At 50.2% G+C, this 24554-nt stretch overlaps 2 protein-coding genes across 7 annotated transcripts; both read left to right on the forward strand.

The window, feature by feature from the left end:
- Positions 1 to 92: 92 nt before the first annotated feature.
- Spmip6 (sperm microtubule inner protein 6) lies at positions 93 to 14640 on the forward strand. Of its 2 annotated transcripts, XM_075967462.1 has the most exons (7): positions 93 to 605; positions 7754 to 7898; positions 11506 to 11618; positions 12559 to 12634; positions 12823 to 13057; positions 14035 to 14121; positions 14492 to 14640. In XM_075967462.1, exons 1-7 carry the CDS (start codon positions 471 to 473, stop codon positions 14595 to 14597), a joined length of 897 nt encoding a protein of 298 aa, XP_075823577.1. In that variant the 5' UTR covers positions 93 to 470; the 3' UTR covers positions 14598 to 14640. The 2 variants fall into 2 exon arrangements, with proteins under 2 accessions (XP_075823577.1, XP_075823578.1); XM_075967463.1 differs by lacking the exon at positions 12823 to 13057.
- A 1494-nt stretch (positions 14641 to 16134) lies between these two features.
- Myorg (myogenesis regulating glycosidase) lies at positions 16135 to 23982 on the forward strand. 5 transcript variants are annotated; one of them, XM_075967478.1, is made up of 4 exons: positions 16248 to 16521; positions 18025 to 18177; positions 19516 to 19560; positions 19692 to 23982. In XM_075967478.1, exon 4 carries the CDS (start codon positions 19753 to 19755, stop codon positions 21901 to 21903), a length of 2151 nt encoding a protein of 716 aa, XP_075823593.1. In that variant the 5' UTR covers positions 16248 to 16521; positions 18025 to 18177; positions 19516 to 19560; positions 19692 to 19752; the 3' UTR covers positions 21904 to 23982. The 5 variants fall into 5 exon arrangements, with proteins under 5 accessions (XP_075823596.1, XP_075823593.1, XP_075823592.1 ...); XM_075967479.1 differs by having other exon boundaries at positions 16410 to 16521; positions 17947 to 18177; XM_075967480.1 differs by having other exon boundaries at positions 16410 to 16521; positions 18049 to 18177.
- The last annotated feature ends 572 nt before the right edge of the window (positions 23983 to 24554 follow it).

Below are 24554 nucleotides of genomic sequence, written 5' to 3' on the forward strand. Positions count from 1 at the left end.
GGTGTGGGCCGAGGAAGGGAGGAAACTGACCCCCTGGATGCACATTGTCCCTCTCCCTCTGCTTGTTCCTGGTGTGTGGCCCTAGTCCATCAAGCCCCTCCTAACCTCTGCCTGTCTTCAGCAGTGAGAAGTGTGGCCTAAAAGTTTTCTAGGGGCCTTCTGAACTCTTGGGAAATGAGGGTTTTGAAAGGTTCAAGGCAGGAAGGGGCTGGCATAGGGAGGAAAGGATGCGGCCAAGGCAAGTGATATCACAATGGGCACTGCCCATCCTGAAAAGGAAGTTAGGTGGGGTGGAAGCAAGAAGGCCGAGGGGGAAGGACACTGAGAGTTCCCCAAAAAGGAGGGGGTCACAGCAGCTGGGGCACCTTCCAGGCTGGAGGTGTGGGCTATCTCCGGGAAGGGGTGGTCACTGATGTCCAGCAGGAGTCCTTGAAAGGCAGAGCCCACTAGAACATCCCTGAGACTCCACCATGTTCCTCTTCTCCCGGAAGACCAAGACCCCCATCAGCACCTACAGTGACTCCTACAGGGCTCCTACCTCCATCAAGGAGGTCTATAAGGACCCACCTCTATGGGCCTGGGAAGCCAACAAGTTTGTGACCCCAGTAAGTACAGGTTTCGGGTGGCATGGTTATACAATCGTGTATCTGGATAACTGGCATGCCGCTGTCCCTGTGTTTGTAGTTATTTTTGGTATTTTTTTTTCATTTATGTGTTTGTTTGTTTGTTTGTTTGTTGAGACAAGGCCTCACTGTATAGCCTAGGCTGGCCTTCGTCTTGTGACAATGCTCCTACTTCAACCTCCCACGTTGCCTGGGGTTGCAGGCATGACCCATGCCTAGCCATTCTGTGACTGCTTTACCTTTATTAAGACAGAGTCTAATAACACAGTCAGGCCTTAAACTTGTAGTGTAACTTGCCTTACTTTCCTCATCCTCCTGCCTCAGCCTCTCGAATGCTGGGATTGTAGCATGTGCATCACCATACCTGCCTTTATTCTTTTGTGTGTGTGTCATTGTTCATTTTGTGGTGCTGGAAATCAAATCCAGGTGTCAAGCATGCTAAGTGTTCTACTCCCTGAACTATAACACTAGCTATTAAATTTTTTCAATTTAGTTTTTTAAGTATTTTTTGTTTGCATCCTTTTTGTTTACATGAATACTGGGGATCCAAACTCAGGCCCTCGTGCCTACACAGCAGGTGCTATTACTCATTGAGCCATCGCCCCAGCTTCTTAAAGTTTGATATGAGGGCTCAGTAACCTACTTTCTCAGGCTGCCCCTGAACTCGCTCCGTTTCCCAAGTAATCCTCCTGCCTCGACCCTCCAGCAGTGTGGAAAATAGTATAGGGTCCTGTTCTCGTGGGACTACAGTGGGGCGGGAGTAATGATAAACAAGAATAAAGCCACAGAATTTCTAAGTTGTCCAAAATGCTGTCCAGCAAATAAACATCATAATGGAAATGGAGGAAGCCCACTCCCACGGGTCACAGAAGGCCTTTCTCTCAAGGTGACCTTCAGCTGGAATGAGAAAGAAAAGGGGAAAGCAGGTAAAGAGTTAAAAGAGAGCTGAAAGTTCCACGTGACCAGTAAGTGCAAATGCCCTGGGGCTACCTGTAAGACAGCCTGGAAGGCCCAAGAGGCTGACCCTAGGCCTGGGCATCACAGTCCCTTCTGTGTCTGGAGACAGGAGAGGAACAATGAGTGTGTGGGAATTAGAGCTTGTGGTAACAAAAGAAATTCACGAATAGAAATTTATAAAGTATTTTTGTCCAAATGTGCTCTGAAAAAAGTAAGGAGGAAGGGGGAGCTTGGAAGACGGCAAATTGAGCTAAATTGGGCTGCATACGGATACCTGTATAAAGCCCTAAGTCTCACATGAAGTTAATTTTTAATTTTTATTCTATTTTGAACAACCACGAGTGATAAATATAGTGATAAGAAAGACAGAATTGCCTGGTAACAAATGCCAGTGCCAGCGCCACGTGAGACGCGTATGCTTAACTAGGGAAAGCAGAGGAACTAAATCTGGGGGCTCCAGACTGAAATTCAAGGTCCAGTGTTTCTGAACCTTTGCATATTCACACACACACCCATGCGCACACACACCCATTCACACACACACACTCGCCAGCATACACACCTGCACACACCTTCACACCTGCATACACACACATACTCACACCTGCATACACACACAACACATACCTGCATACACACACAATACACACTTGCATACACACACATACACCTGCATGTACACACAACACATACCTGCATACACACACAATACACACTTGCATACACACACATACACTTGCATGTACACACAACACATACCTGCATACACACACACCTACATGCACACACATACTCACACACACACATGTCCATACAACACATACCTGCATACACACACACCTACATGCACACACATACTCACACACGCATGTCCATACAACACACACCTGCATACACACACGACACACACCTACATGCACACACATACTCACACCTGCATACACACATAACACATACCTATGTAGTGATGAGCTGCAGGACTGTTTTTCATCCCACCTGGCTCCCGCATGGCTAGATTAGCCCTGGAAATAACACACAAACTGTATTCTTTTAAACACTGCCTGGCCCATTAGTTTCAGCCCCTTATGGGCTAACTCTCACATCTTGATTAACCCATTTCTAATAATCTGTGTAGCGCCACAAGGTGGTGGTTTACCAGGAAAGATTCAGCATGTCTGACCTGGCCGCTGGCTCCTTGGCGTCTGCCTCACTTCCCTTCTCCCAGCATTCTGTTCTGTCTACTCCACCCACCTATGTTCTGACCTATCAGGCCAAGCAGTTTTCTTTATTAATTAACCAATGAAACAACAGATAGATAGAAGACCCACCTACATCACACCTACATGCATGCACACACACACCTGCATACATGCAACACAAACCTGCACACACACACACACTTTCACACCTGCATGCACACACACACACACACACACACACAAACCACTGTATAACTTCTATGGGAGAAAATACCCTCACAGCAGGTCTTCAGGTATCCAAAGTGCCACAAATCAACATATGTTCACAATAAGACGTAGGACAAATCAAGGCTGGCGGTGCCGCTTGGTGGTAGAACACTTGCCAAGCATGCTTGATGCGCCCTAGATTGCATCCCCAACACTGATAAAAAAGATAAGAAAGCAGGAGGCAGAGGCAGGTGGATCTCTGTAAGTTCGAGGCCAGCCTGGTCTACAGAGTAAGTTCCAGGACAGGCTCCAAAGCTACAGGGAAACCCTGTCTTGAAAATAAAAAAACAAGAAAAAGAAAGGAAGGAAGGAGGAAGGAAGGATAAGTGGGACTGGGGAGACGGCTGCGTTGGTAAGGTGGTTGCTGTACAGGCATGAGGATGTCAATTCAATTCCCAACACCCAGTGTAAAAAGCCAGGTGCAGTGACTCACGCCTGTAATGCCATAGCTGGGGAAGTTGAGGCAGGAGGACCCCTGGGGCCCTTTGGCAAGTCACTCAACCAGATCTCTGGGCCCAGTGAGAGACCCTGTCTCAAAAGTAAGGCAGAGACTAATAAAGGAAGACATTGGACATTGCCTTGGCCTTCACACGAACATCTATATATTCACAGTTGCACACACACACACACAAATGATAAGGAATTTTCCAAGGGCTGGAGAGATGGCTCAGGGGTTAAGAGCACTGGCTGCTCTTACAGGGGTCCTGAGTTCAATTCCCAGCAACCACATGGTTGCTCATAACCATCTATAAAGAGATCTGGTGCCCTCTTCTGGCCTGGACATGTATATGCAGGCAGAATAAGTAAATAAATCTTTTTAAAATTCCAAATAGATATTAATCACATATGTTAATTAAAAAGTTATACAAAACCATAAATAGATGAGTTAAACAAAAGAGCATACATCAAGAATAGACTCATACATATACGGAAACAATATTAAGTAAAAATGGTTGACAATAAAACTATGGAAAAGGATTCATCGAGCTTGGGGCGGCATGACAAATCCACGAAAGAAAAATAGACTGCTTGATAAGAAAGCTAGTGATTCATATGGATAGAAATAAAATTAATATCTAATACCACACCCAAAATGAAAGTCCTGTCAGATTAAATATGGAAAGTAATACCATATAACTTTCGGAAGAGAACACAGAACACCATTTCCATTATCTGAGAGTATGGCCAGATTTCTTTAGCCATAAAAGGCATTAACCATCAAACAGATTAATAATTCAGCTGGTTTAAATGAAGAACTTCTGTTCATCAAAGACACATTAAAGAAAAAAAAGCCACAAACTGAGAGATTTGCAACATGTAACTGATTAGTATACAGAATACATAAAGAAGTATAATCCTCTGGGTTAAAATTGAACACACATGCCTTCTGACCCCTGCCCGAAACTACAGTAAACAGACACCCAAGACCCAGCTTCACAAGGGCGGTGAGAAAACGCCAGTGGCAAGAAAACCTGGCAAGCGGGAAGAATGACAGAGAGCAGCAACTGGCCTAGCACAGCACACCTGAGAAAGCGGTCGGAAAGCCAGGAGTGGGACGGCCGACATCTTTCGGATACAGAATTCCGAAAGGCTCAGAGATAGGCCACTGGGGTTCTCTGGAACTGAAGGTGCAGTAGGACCAAGGCTAAAATATGGGTATTTGAAAGTCATTTAAGCAGTTAAACCTACTCATCGTTTTTATTCCTTGCTGCGGGCTGACTGCCTGGCTCTGTCTCTAGAAAAGTCACAGGCTTTTTTTTTCTGTCCTCTTTTTCCTGGCAAGGATCTTGAAAGCAGATGCGCATCCGTATATTGACGGTCAAAACCCCCGGCAGCCCTCTCTGCACTGACAGCTGGGTCTTTTCACTACGCCAAAGATTAAAGGAGCCTTCCCAAAGAATCCCATCCCCACAAGAGGAAAGGTGTGAGGAACACTGGTGTTAGACTCTGCAGGCAACAGTCCAGTTGGACTAGGGGTGGGCGCCATGCCAGTTACCCGGGCAAGATCGCTCAAGGCCTCGGATACAAACTCTCTTAGCTTTCTATTTATGAACGTGAGCAAAGACCACAGACATCTTAGGAAAACCTCTAACAGAAAAATGGTTGATGCCTGTGAGTTCTTCTAAATGGTTCTCTCTCTCTCTCTCTCTCTCTCTCTCTCTCTCTCTCTCTCTCTGTGTGTGTGTGTGTGTGTGTGTGTGTGTGTGTGTGTGTGTGTGTTCTGTACCAGTGGAGGCCTGAAGTTGATACTGGGAGTCTCCTTCAATTGTTCTCCTTTTTTTTTAAAGCATGTTTTGCTTGTACACACATCTGTGCACTGTGCACAAGTCCCTGGAGGTCAGAAGAGGGGTTCCACCTGTTGAGCCACCACCATGTGGGTTCTGGGAAGTGAACCCAGGTCCTCTTCAAACACAGCAAGGGACTTAACTACTGAGCTATCTCTCTCGCACCTCCATCTAGCTATCTTATTTGAGACAGCGCCTTTCACAGAACATGGAACTCAAAGACTCAGCTGTTCTCACTGGTCAATGAGCTACAGGGATCTGCCTGTTTTCTGCTCCCTGCTCTCAGCATGAGGGTTATAAGCATCCTTCACGGGCTGGAGAGAGGGTTCAGAGGTTAAAAACATTGGCTGCTCTTCCAGAGGTTCTGAGTTCAATTCCAGCAACCTGGTGGTGGCTTACAACCATCTACAATGAGATCTAGTGTCCTCTTCTGGCATGCAAGCATACATGGAGGCAGAACACTGTATACATAATAAATAAATAAATAAAATCTTAAAAAAAATAAGCATGCTTCACTGCACCTGGCTTTTTTTTACAATCCAAAACTCAGGTCTCCATGCTTGCCCAGCTGACACTTCACTGATCCAGCCCTGAATGGCTGCTTCTCTCTCTCTCTCTCTCTCTCTCTCTCTCTCTCTCTGTGTGTGTGTGTGTGTGTGTGTGTGTGTGAGTGAGTCTGACGGTTTAGGGAGAATATTTAGTATGTGTATATAAGAATGTACATCTGTGTGTGTGTGTTTAAATGCAGCTAGACTATGTATATAAAGCTCAGGGAAGCGCTGAACTATAGCTCCCTTGCACATAAAGCTGCTTCCACCCACAGATATGGCAGAACATCATCAGCTAGGCACACATTATCCCCCAAGGTCCTGAACTAAGGACTTTTCTGGGAGCAACCAGGCATCAGCCATACACACACATAAAAAGTCTTTGCCTTTGAAATCAAAGGGTCAAGGGTCTCAGCTAGCTTTTCAGACTGGCTATGGGACATGGGACCTATGCCTTATTTGGATTTCTGCCCTCAGTTGAAGACAAGGGACCCCAAAAGGAAGTCTTCATTCAGGTTTTCATAGACCTATCCAAACAAGGAGTGCTGGGCCGAGGTGAAATAAACTTCAATAAGTAGAAGACTCCAGAGACAAGAATAAGAAAAGGAAAAAAGCGGGGGCAGGGTGGCGCAGGCCATTAAGCCCAGGACGCAGGAGGCAGAGGCAGGCGGATCAAGGTGAATCAAGGTCTACAGTTCCAGGACAGTCCGGGATGCACAAAGAAACCCAGTCTTGGGAAAAAAAATATCCAGGTGATGGTGGCACATGCCTTTAATCCCAGCACTCGGGAGGCAGAGGCAGGTGGATCTCTGTGAGTTCGAGGTCAGCCTGGTCTACAAGAGCTAGTTCCAGGACAGGCTCTAAGAGTACAGAGAAACCCTGACTTGGAAGAAAAAAGAGGAGGAGGAGGAGAAGGAGAAGAAGAAGAAGAAGAAGAGGAAGAGGAAGAGGAAGAGGAAGAAGAAGAAGAAGAAGAAGAAGAAGAAGAAGAAGAAGAAGAAGAAGAAGAAGAAGAAGAAGAAGAAGAAGAAGAAGAAGACGACAAACAGAAAAACAGGAAAAACTATCAAGGATAGATAATGACCAGAACAAAGTGAGTCTCAAGGTCATAGATTGTCAGAGAAAGAGCCACGGCAGTGTTTGGGTCTTGTAGAGACAGGGTGCTAAACGTTAAAGCAGATGTCCCACCAAATCCATCCTTTGGCTTCAAGGTGCTAGGTGTCCTCCCTGCCCCAGAAATCTGCATAGGGCAGTCAGTTCCCAGGAAGCCAGCCTTCTGTCTAGGTTAACAGCTCCTCAGTTAAGAATGCCAGCTACCCTTGTGGAGCAAACATTCTGTTCCCAGCACTCACATGGTGACTCGCCAATGCCTGTAACTCCAGTTCTTGGAGTTCTGGTGCCCTCTTTTGGCCTCTTCAGACCCTGCATTATGTGATGCGTGTACACACGTGTAGGCAAAACACTCATACCCAGAAAATTAAAATTAAGGGCTGGAGAGATGGCTCAGAAGTTAAGAACACTGGCTGCTCTTCCAGAGGATCTGGGTCCAAGTCCCAGCACCCACATGGCAACTCACAACTGTCTGTAACTCCAACTCCAGGGGGTCCAACACCTTCATACACACATACATGCAGGCAAGGCACCGATGCACAAGAAATAATAAATAAGTTTTTTTAAAGAAAGAAAATTAAAATTAAAACAAAAATAGGTCTCTGCAGGAGGGCGAGTGAGACACTAGAATTCATCCCTCTTGTATTGGGAGTAGGTGGGAATCCAGGCAGGCCGAACTTTTCAGGAAAGGCTAGCTCTAACGGCAGTGAGGTTCCAAGGCTTGGGATCTCTCTGCATGTCTCCTCCTCTCTCCCTCCTGCCAGGGTCTGACTCAGACTATGCACCGCCATGTGGATCCCGAGGCTCTTCAGAAGATGGTCAAATGTGCTACGCAGGACTACACCTATAAGAACTCCATATCCGGCCACCCTTACTTGCCTGAGAAATACTGGCTCTCTCAAGATGAAGGTAGGCTCTCAACCTCTTCCTAATTTGACCCTAGGTCATTGCCCCGGCAATAACCCTCAACTTGAGCCCAGTTTGGATCCTGATCTTTGTCCTGACCTTCTTACTCATGAATTAGACCAGTTCCCTAATCAACCCCCTGATACCGTCACCTAGTCCAGTCCTTGACCCTAGAGAAGACTCAAACCCATATTTTTTGGGAGTTTGCAGTCTCAAAATAGAGCTGGAATCTAGCCAGGCATGGTGGCAAGTAGGTACCGGTCTCAGCACGCAGGAGGTTGAGGCAGGACAATCACTTGAGCCTAGCAGATTGAGACCAACTTGAACACGGCCAGATACCATTGGAAAGACAAACATCATTGGCAAGGCCTGGAGTCTCACTCTCAGCAAGGTGGGGACAGGATTTGCCTCCTACAGGTCCTGTCTCTTCCATCCCCTTAATCAGCCTTCTCCATTGGCTTTCTCCAGCTGCCTGTCTCTCAGCCCTTCTACAGCCCGGGGCATTTTCTTTCCACCTACAGTTTTTTATCTTGCTCTGCTCTTTCACAGAGACATAGTCTAGACTCACATCGTTTCTTAAAAAACACCTTTCTCCCCTGGCTACATGTTTAGGATCTGTCTCCCTGTCTATTTCAAAAGGACAAAATGTTGTCTTCTTCACAGCTGTACCCTCTCTATCGTGGACTTTATTGGTACATTTATTTCCAAGCTTTGTTGGATAAATTGATAATTCCCAGTTGACACTGGGAGCCTGGAACACTGAACTTGTACTTGCGTGTGAGATTATCACACCCGTGGGAACCTTCAGGATTTAGCCTCTGAGACGGGTCCTGCATTCCACTCTTCTGACCACGCTCTCCCTGAAATAACCTCCTTCTTCAACTTCCCTGTCTCCAGCACACTCAGTGTGGAAATGGGAGCTTCCTTGGGGTGCTATCCAGAGCCGCCATCTTTGACTTGCAGGCAGAGCTAGTGGAGAAATATGCCACGGCACATCTGGCGGTCAGGGCAACCGGATTCTATTCTCACCTTTAAGTGGGCTCCAGGGGTGGAGTTCAAACCAGGCTTTCTGTACAAGCACCTTTACCCACATTGTCTCCCCTGAGGCCATTTTATGTAATCCATACATGGCTTTAATTACTTTTTTAAATGATTTATTTATTTTTATTTTCTGGGCATTGATGTTTTGCCTGCATGTATGTCTATGTGAGGATGTTAGATCCCCTGGAACTGGAGTTACAGACAGGTATAAGCTTCCATGCGGGTGCTGGAAATTGAACCTGGGTCCCCTGGAAGAGCAGTCAGTGCTCACACCCGCTGCCGGTCCATGGCTGTAGTTACTGTCCTTGTAAATCTCATTAGTATCCCACTCTCTTGCACTTTGACCTGGATGTTCAAACACCTCAAACTCAGTATGCTAAATCCCCTGGTTTAGAACAGCAAATTTAACACTCTCAGGGGCTGGAGAAATGGTTCAGAGGTTAAGAACATTGCCTCCTCTTCCAAAGGTCCTGAGTTCAATTCCCAGCAACCACATGGTGGCTTACAACCATCTGTATGGGGTCTGGTGCCCTCTTCTGGCCTGCAGGCATACATACAGACGGAATATTGTATACATAATAAATAAATATTTTTTAAAAATTTAACACTCTCCTCCCTCCCCTCAGGCAGCTGTTCTTCTTGGATTTCTTTTATGATTTTCTAGAGCTTGGGTTATTTTGGTTTTGGTTTGGTTAATTTTGGCTTTGGTTTTGGTTTGATTTGGCTTGGTTTTGAAGCAGTGTCCCACTATGTACCCATGGCCGGTGCAGAACTGGATATGTTGACCAAGCTGTCTGGAACCCATAGCAATCTGCCTGCCTCTGCCTCCTGAGTGCTAGGGTTACGAGCTGTGTCACCATGCTCATTCTTTAAAAATATTTTTATTACATGTATCGGTTTCATATGCGTGTATGGGGGACAAGACACATCACCGTCCATATGTGGAGGTCAGAGGTCAACTTTGCGGAATCTGTTCTGTCCTTCTACCACACGAGTCCCAGGGATTGAACTCAGATTGTCAGGCTTGGTAGCAAATACCTTTACTCATTGGTTCTTCTGTAGCCCAGGCTAGCCTAAAATACACAGTGTCATCCAGGCTGGCCTCGAACCCTAGGTGAGCCTCCAACCTAAGCCCCACAAACGCTGGGGTTACAGGAATGCACCATCAGGCCAGAGTTCTTATTCACCCTGTCCCTCATCTGTCTCTGTCCTTCAGACTTGCGGGGGCAGACCATAGAGAGCCTTGTAGGACATGGTTAAAAGATGAAGCAGTACTAAAAGGCTTTGGACTAGAATAAATAGTATCTTGTTTTAAATTTTGCTCGGGGGAAAGGGTCGTAACTTCTACACTGATGTTAGATTGTAGGACTTCAAAGATGGAGCGCGGAGACATGTAGGCTAACCCCAACAGCTTTCTATGTGCCAAGCATTCAAAGATGGAGCGCGGAGACATGTAGGCTAACCCCAACAGCTTTCTATGTGCCAAGCATTCAAAGATGGAGTGAGGAGACATGTAGGCTAACCCCAACAGCTTTCTATGTGCCAAGCATTCAAAGATGGAGTGCGGAGACATGTAGGCTAACCCCAACAGCTTTCTATGTGCCAAGCATTCATTTACTTCTTTTCTCCTCCTTCTCGTTCCCTGCTGCTCTTCTTTAGACAGGGTCTCAGGTAGCCCAGAGCTGACCTTGAACTCCATCTGTAGCCCAGGAGGACCTTAAACTCTTGATCTTTCTGCCTCCACCTCCTCAGGCCTGGGTTCGTCCGGACTTTTTGTCTCTTTGTTTTGGTGTTTTTAATCAGGATATTATTATATAGTCCAGGCTGGCCTTGAACTCAAAGCAATTTTCCTGCCTCAGCCCGTTGGAACTACAGGCAGGAGCCACTATGTTCAGCATTTTTCTAAAACTTTTGTATAGATTAACTCATCTAGACTTCACAACAAATCCTGCACCTTTTTCCCCTGCCGCGCTGAAACTTGAAGCCAGGCACTGCACCGCAGTGCACCTCTAACCATGACATTATTTTTGTCTCCTGGTGAAGGCAACACAAGGATAAAGGAGTGAGATCATAGAGGAAGAGGGAAGAAGTTCAAGTAGCTTTAAGGTTGACTAGGAAGACCTTGGGACCTGGACATGCTAGAGGGAGGGGAGGCCCCATTTCCAGGCTGGCTGATACAAAGAGGGTGCAGTCGGTCTGGAAGATTATAGCCCAATGGATACATACTTTGCTCGAGAGCATCCCTTAGGTGAGACATTTTCTGCAGCTCAATGGCAAAACCAAACCAAACACAGAAATGGTAGACAGTGGCATGGTGTTCCAGGCCTGTAATCCCATCACTAGGACTAGGGAAGGTGAGGAAGGAGCCTGAGCTACACAGAACTCCTGGCTACCTGGTAAGATCCGGCCTCCAAAGTGAATAACCAATTGGTAGGGGATCTGCAGGTCTGGACTTGGGAACCCGGGTCAGTGAGGGTCAGCTTTGTGAGAGAGATCAGAAACATCTAGACGGTCCTGGGCTCTGGGTGGACTGAGAAGTAACCCTGACGCCTCCACTCCTATGATGAAGAGGACAAATGCTGTTCAAGCTACCTGGACAATGACCGCTACAACACATGGAGGACAGGACCTTACAGCAACTACTGGAACAAGTACACCACCTGTCTCCCCCGACTGCCTAAGGTACCTACTGTTCCGACCACAGCTACCTGAGGTCTGGGACACGCACGCACGTATGCACGCACGCACGCAGGCATGCACCCACACACGCACACCATCTCCACACGGTGGAGACTCTTCTCCATCAATAAAATTGGGGTTTTTATTTTTTAGCTAACAATGGCGGCCAGGAGTTGGCCTGGGATAGACCCCTGGGTTCCAGTCTCTGACCCAGCTTGGTGGCGGCATGGTTACTGTGCACTCCTTGACCGTTTTTGAAGTTTGCCAAGTAGCCCTGCCTCATCTGGTCTGGCTACTGTGACGCCATTGCTACCCTCGAGTCAGTAAAGAAGTAGGTCCTTCCTGCCCCACTTTCCCCCTCCATTGTGATGGGAACAAGGATAGGAGAAAGACGAGACTGCTCAACAGCAAGACGAGACTTCAAAGAAAATGGAGTCTCCAGGCCTGTTTCAAGCCATGTAAGGCAAACTGAAATCCAGAGTAGCCCAGTTTAATGGGAGGCTGAAAGCTGGCTGAACCCTTTTGAAAGAGAACTTTCTCGTGAATCGGATTCCCCCACCCCCGCCCAAGTTCCCCCAAGAGATTCTGATGAACAAGCAATATTAACTAGAGCCCCCAATTATAGAGACGCCCAGACACAGAGGGCATATGGGCAAATGATAAAGTAGAGTTGTCAGAGTCCCAGGCCTAAAAGCACCTCTACCACTCACCCCTGACTCGGGTTCTAGCATCCTCACCTTCACCCTGCCGGCGTAGGCGGAGCAAATGCGTTGCCCAGCAACAACTCCAAACAACCCCTAAGAATGGGGGAATTGCTGAGGAGGGGAGACTGCGCCGCCTGAAGACAGTCTGGGCATTCAGGGAAGACAGCCCCCCCCCCCCCAAAAAAAAGAAGCAACTTGTCTCGTGACAGAGCTTAAGGTAGACTGTGTACCGCTTCCAGGATGCCGGGATGGAGACGGTAGTGCGAGGAATGCCGTTGGAGTACCCTCCTAAGCCGGAGCGCCTCAACGCCTACGGTAAACGGCGGGTTGGGCAGGCTTACTGACTGCGAAGGAGAAAGCCAGATGGCAGGAAGGGGATATGGCGGACCAAGAGAGGGTGTAGTTGTGAGTCTGTCCCTGTTTTGTCTCTCCCTCGGACGCTGATCCTGCTTTCCCCTCGTCCCTCTGACCCTGTCTTTGGGTATCCTGGACTCTGGGCTCAGAGCGCGAGGTAGTAGTGAACATGCTGAATTCGCTGTCCCGGAACCGGACTCTGCCACAGATTGCGCCCCGCTGCGGGTGCATGGACCCTCTGCCGGGCCGCCTGCCATTCCAAGGATACCAAAGCCCTTGCTCCGGCCGCCACTACTGTCTGCGCGGGATGGACTACTGCACCATCGGGGAGCCTAGCAGAGAACGCCGCCTGCGGCCTTTGTGTTCCGAGGAGCCGACTGTAAGGTTCGCAGGGATCCGCCCGCCTTGGCCGGGCTCCACTCACAAACGAGCCCTGCCCCCCTAGAGTCCCGCATTCTGCCTCATTCTGGCTCTGTTGTTAACACGCCAGGCCCCCATCCCCAGGGCACAAGCAAACAGCTAAGGCGGAAAACAAGCGTGAAGGTTACCCCAAGTCCTCAATCCTGTCCCTTCCTAGCGTGCTCAAGGTCAACCTGATAAGTGTTTGTACTCTCGAGATCCAGCAAAAACAGTTTAAGAGGGATTCTAAAGCCCTCACACCAGCCGCAATCTTTTTCACATTCATGGGCCCTGGCCCATACTGGACTCCTGGGACTGGAGGCAGAGGTTCTAGCCTGGGTCTGGGAGCACCGTCAGCAGGGGGCAGGTTCATCATCGGGAGAAAGGAAGTGGTTACTGCTTTCCCATAGGGTTCCTGGCTTCCTTGAGTGCTAAATGCTATGCGCACAGAGGAGCACTGCATCCAGACACAGCAGACAATACCAGTTGGGTCTGGGGAGAAACTTTCAAGTCTGTGACTGTTTAGAGCTTTACAGAAAGGCCCAGAACGCTCTCCCTAATTCTATGATGATCTCCTACCCCTCCTCAAGCCTGATTCATTGTCAAAAATTGAATCTTTTCCCTCAGAAGGAGTGTGGGTATGGGGAGCGTCTCAGCCTTTAGAAGGCCTAGAAATGCTACCTACTTGAGTTGAAGAACTCGCGGTCTCACGGAAGGGGCGGGGGCGTGCTGGATCCTCAAAGGCTGTATCTGATCCTCTCCAGACTCCTGGCAGCAAAAGCCAGGCCTTGGTGCGGAGGGGACTTCCTGGAGCCTTCTCAGAGGCCCTGCTGTAATGGGTTTATGAAGGGCCAAAGAAGGAACCACAGGACTGATACTGTATCCACGTTCTTAGTCTGGACTACTGGGCTATGAGGATATCAAAAAGCCAGACCTCTCCCTGCTCTTTCTTCCTTCACTAGGAGTGTCTCGCCCTACGTTCACCGGCCCGGAATGCAATGTGCTGTTACAACTCCCCCGCCGTCATACTACCCATTTCCCAACCTTAAGTAAGTTTGGCGCATTCACTTGTACGCTGGAGACAGTGCCTTTAGTGGCGGTGGGGGATGAGCGGGGAGACTAGTTGGGGTGGGAAATGCATGTTGAGGTGCTCAGACAGGAAATTTAACGCCAGGGGGCGCTAGTGCCATGGGGAAGTCAACGGTTGCGAGAGACCAGAAGACATCAACGAGGGCTTGATTTGGCAGTGGACTTAAAGTCAATGGAATTGGGTTCAGGGTTTTATATAAAGGATAAAAGTCAAGGTTGAGAAGGTATGTCTTGGATATCAGAAAATCAACAGGAGAACGGAGGTTAGAGGTGAAATGTTGAGATAAGGTTAATATGGAGAATTGGAGTCAGGTTCGTCTCTCCTTGCAGATGGGACACAAGCCACTTCAAGAAAACTGGTGGTCCCCAGAGAAACAACTATGTTGTCCACCCTGAGTTTGTGTCTGAGACCTATCCTGTCTATCATTCCTGGTAACGCTTTGGCCAGGTCAAGGAAGACGGTGGAGCAATAAACTCTTCACCGCAAAGACTGCTTCCTGTGTCCTTACCTAGAAAGATCTGGATGTGAACCTCCCCCCCTTTCCAGTCACCTCAGGACACCCCTAAGTGCCCTCCTGATACAGAAGTAACCCTGCTGATGTCCTCCTCCCCATCACCTCAGAGCTTGAGCCCAGCTAGGCATGTAGCTCCATCAACGTTGAAGACCCTCTAGCCGACATTTCCCCCAATGTACCCATAAACAGACTCCGTTCACCTCCCAAAGGCTCCCTCTGCTCAGACACCTTTGCCACCCTCTCCTGCCCAGTCTAAGAGCTACAGAACATCATTTTTGGAAAGACTCGTGATCAAGAAACTTCCCGTTGTAACACGTTTCTCTGTCCTACAAGGGAGCAGAGGGTGGGGTGTTCTAGAATCTTCTCTTGCCCCACTGCTTGCTTTAAGGAAAAGGGTATGGGCACAGCACCAGCTTTTTGTGTTGTTTTGTTTTTCAGGGCAGGGTTTCTCTGTGTAACTGTCCTGGAACTCTCTTTATAGACCAGACTGGCCTTGAACTCATGGAGATCCACCTGTGTCTACCTCCTGAGTGCCGGTATTAAAGGAGTGTGCCATTATCTCCCAGCCAGCACAGACCTTTCTAACTAAGGTTGTCACTGAGAGCAGGAGCTACACGTTATGGGTCAGAGAGTGGGCACTGCCACACACTGAGCAGAAACAGGGACATAGTTGGTCTGGTCCCGTGAGAACTGAAGGCTTAGAACACGGGCTGTTTGGGTCTTCCCCCTGTGAAGCTTGTGACTGGGGTATTAGTGGTGAGCAGTAGGAATTGTGATACCTGTTCTTCCACTTATTATATGTGCCGTGTGGAGTCAGCTCTCTCCTTCCACTCCGTGGGTTCCAGGGATCAAACTTGGGTCAGCTGACGGTGGCAAGTGCCTTTGCCTGCTTCCCATCCCTTGCCCTGCACTAGTTCGTTAAAGTATCCATCTGCCCAAATTTAGAGGGAATGATGGATTCCCAAAGACCGCTGGGAAGAGACACCATGACCACAGCAACTCTTATTAGAGAAAGCATTTAATTGGAGGCTTGCTTACAGTTTCAGAGGTTAGTCCATTATCATTGGGGAAGCATGGCAACAGGCAGACATGGAGCTGGAGAAGTAGCTGAGAGTTCTGATGAGACTTTCTGGGCTACAATCAGAAAGACTCAAGGCTTGGAATGGGCTTTTGAAACCTCAAAGCCCGCCCCGAGTGGCACACTTCCGCCAACAAGGCCGTTCTTACTCCAACAAAGTCATGCCCCCTAATCCTTGTAATCCTATCAAACAGTACCTAGGTACCTAAGGTACCTATGCAGTCACAATATTTGAGCCTATGGGAGTCATCCTCAAACCACCACAGCTACCTCTGCCCCTCACCTTGAGGTGCCCTCATACACATAGCAAGCCTAGTCTGGAGTTGCAAGAACCCCAACATTCAGCAACTCCTTCTTCCTTTAGAACTACATCTCCCATAAGGCCTGGGGATAAATCAGGCTAGCGGGTGGCCAGCTCATTGCTGGGCGGTGCTTGAGGCGGGAGGTGGAACCCGAGGCACCAATCTAAAGGCGGGCCCAAAGGGCAGAGCTCGGGCGGTGTGAAGAAAGTTCCGGCAAGGCCCTCGGAGCTTCAAGAGACTGTGGGGGGAGGGGCCGGGCGACAGGGGTGGGGCTGGAGTCCCAGGCCTGAAGCCACATTGGACGACTGGGCGTGGCCGGGTAGCCCGAGGGCGGGGCGCAGGAGGGGCTCAACATTGCCCAGCTAGCAGCAACCCGCAGGGTCTGTGGCTGCTCAACTTCTGCTAGCGTGGAGAGAATCTGCCGGTGGATCGCTTCTCCCCTTCTTACGTGTGGTGGTCAGTGCGGTGAGTGAGCCCAGTGGGAAGACGTTGAGGCCGAAGGGTGCCGAGCTGCCTGAGGAGCACAGTTCCTGAACTTTCTCTCGTTGGTAGAGCGACCCTGGACACCTGAGCCCCTCCTTAGGCCAGCGGTTCCCAGCGGGCGACCGGTCCTTTGACCTTCCTCTGCCCCTTTGGGCCGTGTTGGGTGTGGCGCCAAGGGTGGGTGTGAAGTATTCCAGGCTGTGTGGGGTGCAGTCACTTGATCCTTGCGGATCCTGTCCCTGAGCAGGGGAGGGAGATGGGCAGGATCGAATTACCTTTGACATTTCCACTCCTCTCCCAATAGTGTCCGACAAAGGACTCGGCCTTAAGTGGCTCAGTTGGGCTGAGCTGGGTCCTCGCCCTTAAACTGTAAGCTAGGGGCTTGCAGCCAAATCTGCGGTTGAGTGTGAAGCGAGCGGGAAGAGGCTTCTTAGGCTGAGCCTATAGGGAGGCCCATCCCACCTGCTAGCTTTAGCCTGTGTTTGGCCAGATGGCAGACGCGACAGATTACAGGGGTCTTGAACGCCACTAAGATTGGAACCACAGAGTTCCTCCCCGACAGCTGCAATACCAGATGCCATTAAATTGCCCCTTTCGCCCCCTAACATCTTCCTGATCTGCCTGCGGCAAGCAGAAGCTACAGCAGCCCTTGAGAAGACCGGCCTCACTGGTCCACGCCCATCTCTCATTATGGAAGGTGGAGGCAGGATTTCGGATCCCAGGAGAGTCGTTATCTGGGTGATTACTGACAAGCCCTGTTTTCCCGTCTGTAAAAGGGACACAATAGCTCACCGTGTTAATGGTATCAGATACTACTGGTTCCTCTGGAAGAACACAGTGAGGCCCCATCAAAGTGGGTACTTAAATCTGTGGGCTCCTTTATCAAAGAACCTAATAATTCTAAACATTGTTTCTCAGAACCCAAGTGTTGAAAGGGCCTTTGAGGCCATCAAAGTGAGCTTTTCAGGCCTCCAGGGGTCATAAGAGAAGGCCAACTTAATATGGATGTTTTGAAGTTGAGGGAGACTTTCCTGTTTCGAACCAGCCCCTCTCCTTTAATCCCTTAGTACCCAAAATGTAGCCTTGGTTCCACTTAGATTTGTAAGAGGATCAACAGTGCTCCCTCCGGGAGGCTAGGGCGCTCTAACTTGTGTAGGCAGAGAGGAAATAAGAGGCTCTTCCAGGCTGGGGTTGGGCAGTGATTGGAGAGATGAAAGATTGTGGGGGATAAAAATTGTAATCCCAGCAGAGGGAGGCAGAGGCAGGTGCATCTCTCAGGCCAGCCTGGTCTACAAAGAGAGTTCCAGGACAGCTAGGACTGTTACACAGAGAAACCCTGTCTCAAAAGAAACAAAAAAGAGAGGAAAAAAATAAAAGAGAAGAATGACGCTGAGCATTGTCTTCCAGGGTCAACATTCTGCTCTGCACCTGACTTTGTTTTTAAGACTCGTTTATTTTTATTTTGTGTGTATGGGTATTTGCCAGACTGTATGTGCACCATGTTTGCAGAAGCCAGAAAAGGGCATCAGATCCCTTGGGACTGGAGTTACAGACAGTCGTGAGCAGCTGTGTGAGTGGTGGGATTCGAACCCTGGATCCCCTGGAAGTTAAGTACTCTCCTGCCCCTGGGAGAGCTGGGTGAGTAGAAGAGCCTGGATAGTTTTTCCCCTTGGAAGTCACTGGAGACAGACAGACAGACATTGGCATCTGGGAAGCGGATAATTACCATCTGCCAGTCTCTCCCCCCCTCCCCAGCTGGGGAGTTCAGCAACCCTCTGGCTGGTAGTGTGTCTGTCTGCCTGTGTTTGCATGTAGCAGGTGCTGCTTCTTTGTTGGACTCTGCCCTTGAGGGTTGAGACAGGAAGACTTAGTGGCCTTAGCAGAAGGGTGAGACAAACTGTCCCCCAAGCCTAAATTTTCCTGCAGACATATCATGTGAACATTTATTTTTTATTTTTTAAATATTTTTATGGTTTGTTTAACTTTATTTTATGTGCATTGGTGTGAAGGTGTCAGATCCCCTGGAACTGGATCTTCAGACAGCTGTGAGCTGCCATATGGGTGCTGGGAATTGAACCCGGGTCCTCTAGAAAAGCAGTCAGTGCTCTTAACCACCGAGCCATCTCTCATGTGAACATTTCTATGTGTGGTGATGGGTACTTGTTCCCTGAAGAGCTGATAGGCTAAGGAAGAGGTTATCAGGCTAGATGGCTGAAATCTCCCAAAGGAGGTGACTTGAGGGTTTAGGCTCGGGAATGAGCTTGGTAGGCTTGGGATAGGCCTGGCTCTACATGGAATCAGAGAGGAACTGAGCTCAAATGTGGTGACGTATGCTTGTAATTCCAGCTGTCCAGAAGTTAGGACAGAAGGAACCCAAAGTCAGGGCCACTTGTCTGGACTGCATAGAAATGTAACCGGAACCCCATCAGGTCTTGAGCCTTGAGTACAAAGCTTGCTTGCTCTCCTGGGAGCAGAGAAGAGAGATGAGCAGAGAAATGGGCTTGATGGTAGTGGCTTAGAGCCAGGTAGAGATTGTGGGCAAAGAGGGGCCGATCAGAGAAGCAAGATCCTTGGCCAAGCTCCTGCCCCAGTCCTAATGCTGGACTCCAGGCCCACCCTCCTCCAAACCAGTCTCTGTGAGTGCTCTCTTTAATTTCCAGATAGCTATCTAGCTGGACTCAAGATCAAATTCCATGACAGAGCTGTCCCCGTCCCTCTTGTCATTGCCTCCCTAGAGACAGGGAAGCCAGCATACTGGCTGCCCTGTTAAAGGTCTCAAGGGATTGGCTGGACCATCTGCCCCCTCTTACCGTGGCCTCACATGTGATAGAGTAGGCCCTCTTCTTAGCCAGGGCTTCTTGAGTGCTCCTTCTTCAGGGGCTGCCTGCTTCCGCTGTGATCCTGGACAGAGCCCCGCTTCTCAGGGAAAAGGCAGAAGAAGCATGCTCCAATTCACACTGTTCTCCCCATTCACAGAGTTCTCACCGATTTGGCAAGCAGTGGGGCCTGAGAGGAAAGAGGGTAAGCCACCGACTGTCCTGGACAAGACCCCGCCTTTGCCGTTTGTCAAGCTCTTAGGCCCCTCTACTAGGCTGCAGAAATGGAAATACGCTGGAAGAGAAAGCTCAGTGTCCTCTCTCTCCCCTTTGCAGACTCCAGCAGGCCAGATTCAGATGGGCATGGTGCGGTGGTTCCTCCCTTAGCTGGGGACTAATGTCCCAGAACCTTGGGGAGAAGAGCCAGGCCTACCGGCGACACCGACCTAGTAGCAACGCAGGCCCTAAAAGCCTCGAAGTCACCCCAGCAGCAGCCATGTACACTTTCCTGCCTGACAATTTTTCACCTGCCAAACCCAAGCCCACCAAAGAACTGAGGCCTCTGCTGGGCTCGGCGGTGTTGGGACTACTGCTGGTGCTGGCGGCGGTTGTGGCCTGGTGTTACTACAGCGCCTCGCTACGCAAAGCCGAACGCCTGCGCGCAGAGCTGCTGGACCTCAATCCTGGCGGCTTCTCCATCCGTAACCAGAAGGGTGAGCAAGTCTTCCGCCTGGCCTTCCGTTCAGGTGAGCTGGACCTGGACTCCTGTAGCCGGGAAGGTGCCCGGCTTGGCTGCTCCCGAACGGTCGACGAGCGCCCGTTGTACTTCTTCATCCAGACTGTAAAACCCAAGGACACTGTCATGTGCTACCGTGTGCGCTGGGAGGAAGCTACACCGGGGCGTGCTGTGGAGCACGCCATGTTTCTGGGAGATGCTGCGGCACACTGGTATGGCGGCGCAGAGATGAGGACGCAACACTGGCCTATCCGCCTGGATGGCCAGCAGGAGCCGCAGCCATTTGTCACGAGCGACGTCTACTCTTCTGACGCCGCCTTCGGGGGCATCCTCGAGCGCTACTGGTTATCTTCACGCGCGGCCGCCATCAAAGTTAATGACTCCGTGCCCTTCCACCTGGGTTGGAACAGCACGGAGCGTTCGATGCGGCTGCAGGCACGCTACCATGACACGTCTTACAAGCCACCAGCTGGCCGTACTGCAGCGCCAGAGCTTAGCTATCGCGTGTGCGTGGGCTCAGATGTCACCTCCATCCATAAGTACATGGTTCGGCGTTACTTCAACAAGCCATCCAGGGTACCAGCAGCAGAGGCCTTCCGAGACCCCATTTGGTCCACGTGGGCGCTGTATGGGCGCGCCGTGGACCAGAACAAGGTGCTGCAATTCGCCCAGCAGATCCGTCAGCACCGCTTCAACAGCAGCCACCTGGAAATCGATGACATGTACACACCCGCCTATGGCGACTTCGATTTCGACGAGGGCAAGTTCCCCAATGCCACTGACATGTTCCACCGCCTGCGAGAGGCTGGATTCCGCGTCACACTTTGGGTGCATCCGTTTGTCAACTACAACTCGTCGCGCTTCGGCGAGGGCGTGGAGCGTGAGCTGTTCGTGCGCGAGCCCACGGGCCGGCTGCCAGCGCTGGTGCGCTGGTGGAACGGCATTGGAGCAGTGCTGGACTTCACGCGCCCAGAGGCCCGAGACTGGTTCCAGGGACATCTACGGCGCCTGCGCTCACGCTACAACGTGGAATCCTTTAAGTTCGATGCGGGTGAGGTCAGCTACCTGCCCCGGGACTTCAGCACCTACAGGCCTCTGCCCGACCCCAGTGTGTGGAGCAGACGGTACACCGAGATGGCGCTGCCCTTCTTCTCGCTAGCCGAGGTCCGCGTCGGGTACCAGTCACAAAACATCTCCTGTTTCTTCCGCCTGGTGGACCGCGACTCGGTATGGGGCTACGACCTGGGGCTGCGCTCTCTTATCCCTGCCGTGCTCACGGTCAGTATGCTGGGCTATCCGTTCATCCTGCCCGATATGGTGGGTGGTAACGCGGTGCCAGAGCGCACAGCCGGCCGCCAGGATGGGCTGGGGCCGGAGCGCGAACTCTACGTGCGCTGGCTGGAGGTGGCGGCCTTCATGCCTGCCATGCAGTTTTCAATCCCGCCCTGGCAGTACGACGCAGAAGTGGTAGCCATCGCACACAAGTTCGCCGCTCTGCGCGCCTCACTCGTGGCACCACTGCTGCTCGAGCTCGCTGGTGAGGTCACCGACACTGGTGACCCCATCGTGCGCCCCCTATGGTGGATCGCACCGGGGGATGAAACGGCTCACCGCATCGACTCGCAGTTCCTTATCGGGGATACGCTGCTGGTGGCGCCGGTGCTGGAGCCTGGTAAGCAGGAGCGTGACGTCTATCTGCCCGCCGGCAAGTGGCGCAGCTACAAGGGTGAACTTTTTGACAAGACACCGGTGCTGCTCACGGATTACCCGGTTGACCTGGATGAGGTCGCATATTTCACCTGGGCGTCCTGACCCACTTCGAGACCTAGTAGGAATCCCACAGCCCTAATCCCAGCCTTCATGCAGAGTTTTAATCCTTTACCATACCTAAATGGTGCACCCTCAGGAAGTTCCCACTTATGTTCCTCCTAGGAAGTGGGCACTGACTTAAAAGTGCTCCAGCCAACAGTTGGAAGTGCTGGAACAACCCCCTGCCCCAGTGCACAATCCTAACAGCCCCACCCCACCCCGACATTGACTCCAGTCTTCAAAAACCTCTTCCCTGGGTCGGAGGCCAGAGAACTCAGGACAGAGGTCTGTTCTTTCTGTTACACAGGGTCTGGTTTTAAAAGCACACAGAGAAACCTCTTCTCCCCCTGGCCTTTGTCCTCTGAGATGAGGAACCGATTCTCTTTGAAAGTTCCCAAATAGTTTCCTACCATATTTAGAAAGTGTACCTTTAGCTGGGCGGTGGTGGCACCTGCCTTTAATCCTGGCACTTGGGAAGCAGAGGTAGGCAGATCTCCGAGTTAAAGGCCATCCTGTTCTACAGAATGAGTTCCAGGACAAGCCAGGGCTACACAGAGAAACCCCGTCTTGGAAAAAAAACAAACAAAACAAAAAAAGAAAGTGTATCTTCTTGACGACAGCAGCGAGGCCCTGAGCTGCTAACACACACCTGAACAGTGATTGACCTGGTCCTACTCCATCTGGGGAAGAAAAGATACAGACGTTTGGTTTGGCCAGCTGACAAGGAAGCAAAAGGTCTCTTCCCAGGCAGCAGGAGAGCTGGGCTCAGCCTGAACTAATTGTCTCTGTGAACAGACTCAACACTGCACTAACCTGTTTGTGTATATTCTGAACTCAACCTTGGACCCAGCCCTGGGCTGCAAGTGCCTAGTGGGCAGATTTGCAGGGCCATGCAGGCCGGACTCAATGCCTTAATTCAAGAACCTGTGTCTATGTGTATGTGTGCACATACTTATGTCTGTCTGTGTGTGTGTGCGTGTGCGTATGTGTGTGTGTGTGTGTGTGTGTGTGAGAGAGAGAGAGAGAGAGAGAGAGAGAGAGAGAGAGAGAGCGCCACCGTGGGGTCTCTAATCCACAGAATGAACGGAATATCCCTGTGGCTGGATAAGCCTAGAGAGAAGAGGATCCAGGGGCAAACTCAAGACTTCGATTCTTGAGCTAGCCCCTTCCCAGATGGTTTCCCTCGGAGGACGCCAGCCAAGTTTAAGGATTCAAAACACTAGAGCAGGCCTGAGAAGGTGACTCCAGTAGGTGAAGGCACTTACTGGCGAGCCTGACAACCTAAATTCAATCCCTAGGTCATGTTGTAAAAGGAAATAAACAGCCCTTAACAATTACTTAACTGTCAGCCGGGTGGTGGCACATGCCTTTAATCCCAGTACTCGGGAGGCAGAGGCAGGTGGATCTCTGTGAACCCAAGGCCATCCTGTTCTACAGAATGAGTTCCAGGACAGCCAGGGCTACACAGAGAAACCCTGTTTCAAAGAAGAAAAAAAAATTACATAGCTGTCTCACTCTGCACACATGCTCAGGTGTGGCCTCTGGTCGTGATGTGTTTGGCACATGAATGGCATTACACTGACTCCTGCCAACACCTGTATCGGGAAGGTCTTTCATCTCAGAAATTCTCCTGTTCTAAGATCAATTCCAGTCAGGTTTTCCTGACTCTGGCTAAGTCTGGGGGAGCGGCTTGCCAGAGAAGGTGGACCCCGAGGACCACCTCTCAGCTTCCCTCAGTGGATCTGACAACAGCGCCTGTGCCTGGGTGAGAAGCCCTGAGCTTCAGGGTTCCCACAGATGTCCTTCTCCAGTGCCAATTCTTTTGTCCCTTTTCATTGGCGGTGTTGAAGACAGAACCCAGAGCCCCAAGCATACTAAGCAAGCTCTCTTCCAGTGAGCTACTTCCCCAGTTGGTCTTTATTTGCCAATCAGCTGGGCGACCTTGAATAAGCCGCTCAACCCTGCTGAGCCTCTGTGAAAGTGATGACGATGCCTACCTCCGAGGCCATTTTAATAACAAGCACAGATGTACAGAAAGTGCCTGGCACAAAGCAGGTGCTCAATAAAAGATGGCTCTTGTGGTGCTTGTTGTTTTCTTGTTTAAAAACAAGGGTTCTTTGGGTTTTTATTTATTCATTTATTTACTTATTTATTTTGGTTTTTCCAGACAGGGTTTCTCTGTGTAGCTTTGGAGCCTGTCCTGGAACTCACTCGGTAAACCAGGCTGGCCTCAAACTCACAGAGATCCACCTGCTTCTGCCTCCCAAGGGCTGGGATGAATGGCGTGCACCACCACCGCCCGGCTGGGATTTTTAAAGACTTATTTTATGCATATGAGTGTCTTGCCTGCATGTGCTTGCAGAGGTGAGAAAAGAGCAACAGATCCTCTGGAACTAGCATTATGGATGGTTGTGAGCCATCATGTGGGTGCCGGGAATCGGACTCAGTTCTCTGTAAGAGCAACAAATGCTCTTAACTGCTGAACCACCTCTCCAGCCCCTTCTGGCCTTGTCCTGTCCCCCCACACCCCTGCCAGCACCTCTTGTGCAGTCCAAATTTGTCTCTCTCCCTGTGCATTGGTTCTAAAAGCCTAATGTTGCTCCACAAGGCCTGTACTCGCTGGTCTCTCCCTGTACCTAGGCTGCTGTTTACGT

Source organism: Microtus pennsylvanicus, chromosome 3, assembly GCF_037038515.1.
Source record: "Microtus pennsylvanicus isolate mMicPen1 chromosome 3, mMicPen1.hap1, whole genome shotgun sequence".
In the NCBI taxonomy this organism is placed as follows: domain Eukaryota; kingdom Metazoa; phylum Chordata; class Mammalia; order Rodentia; family Cricetidae; genus Microtus; species Microtus pennsylvanicus.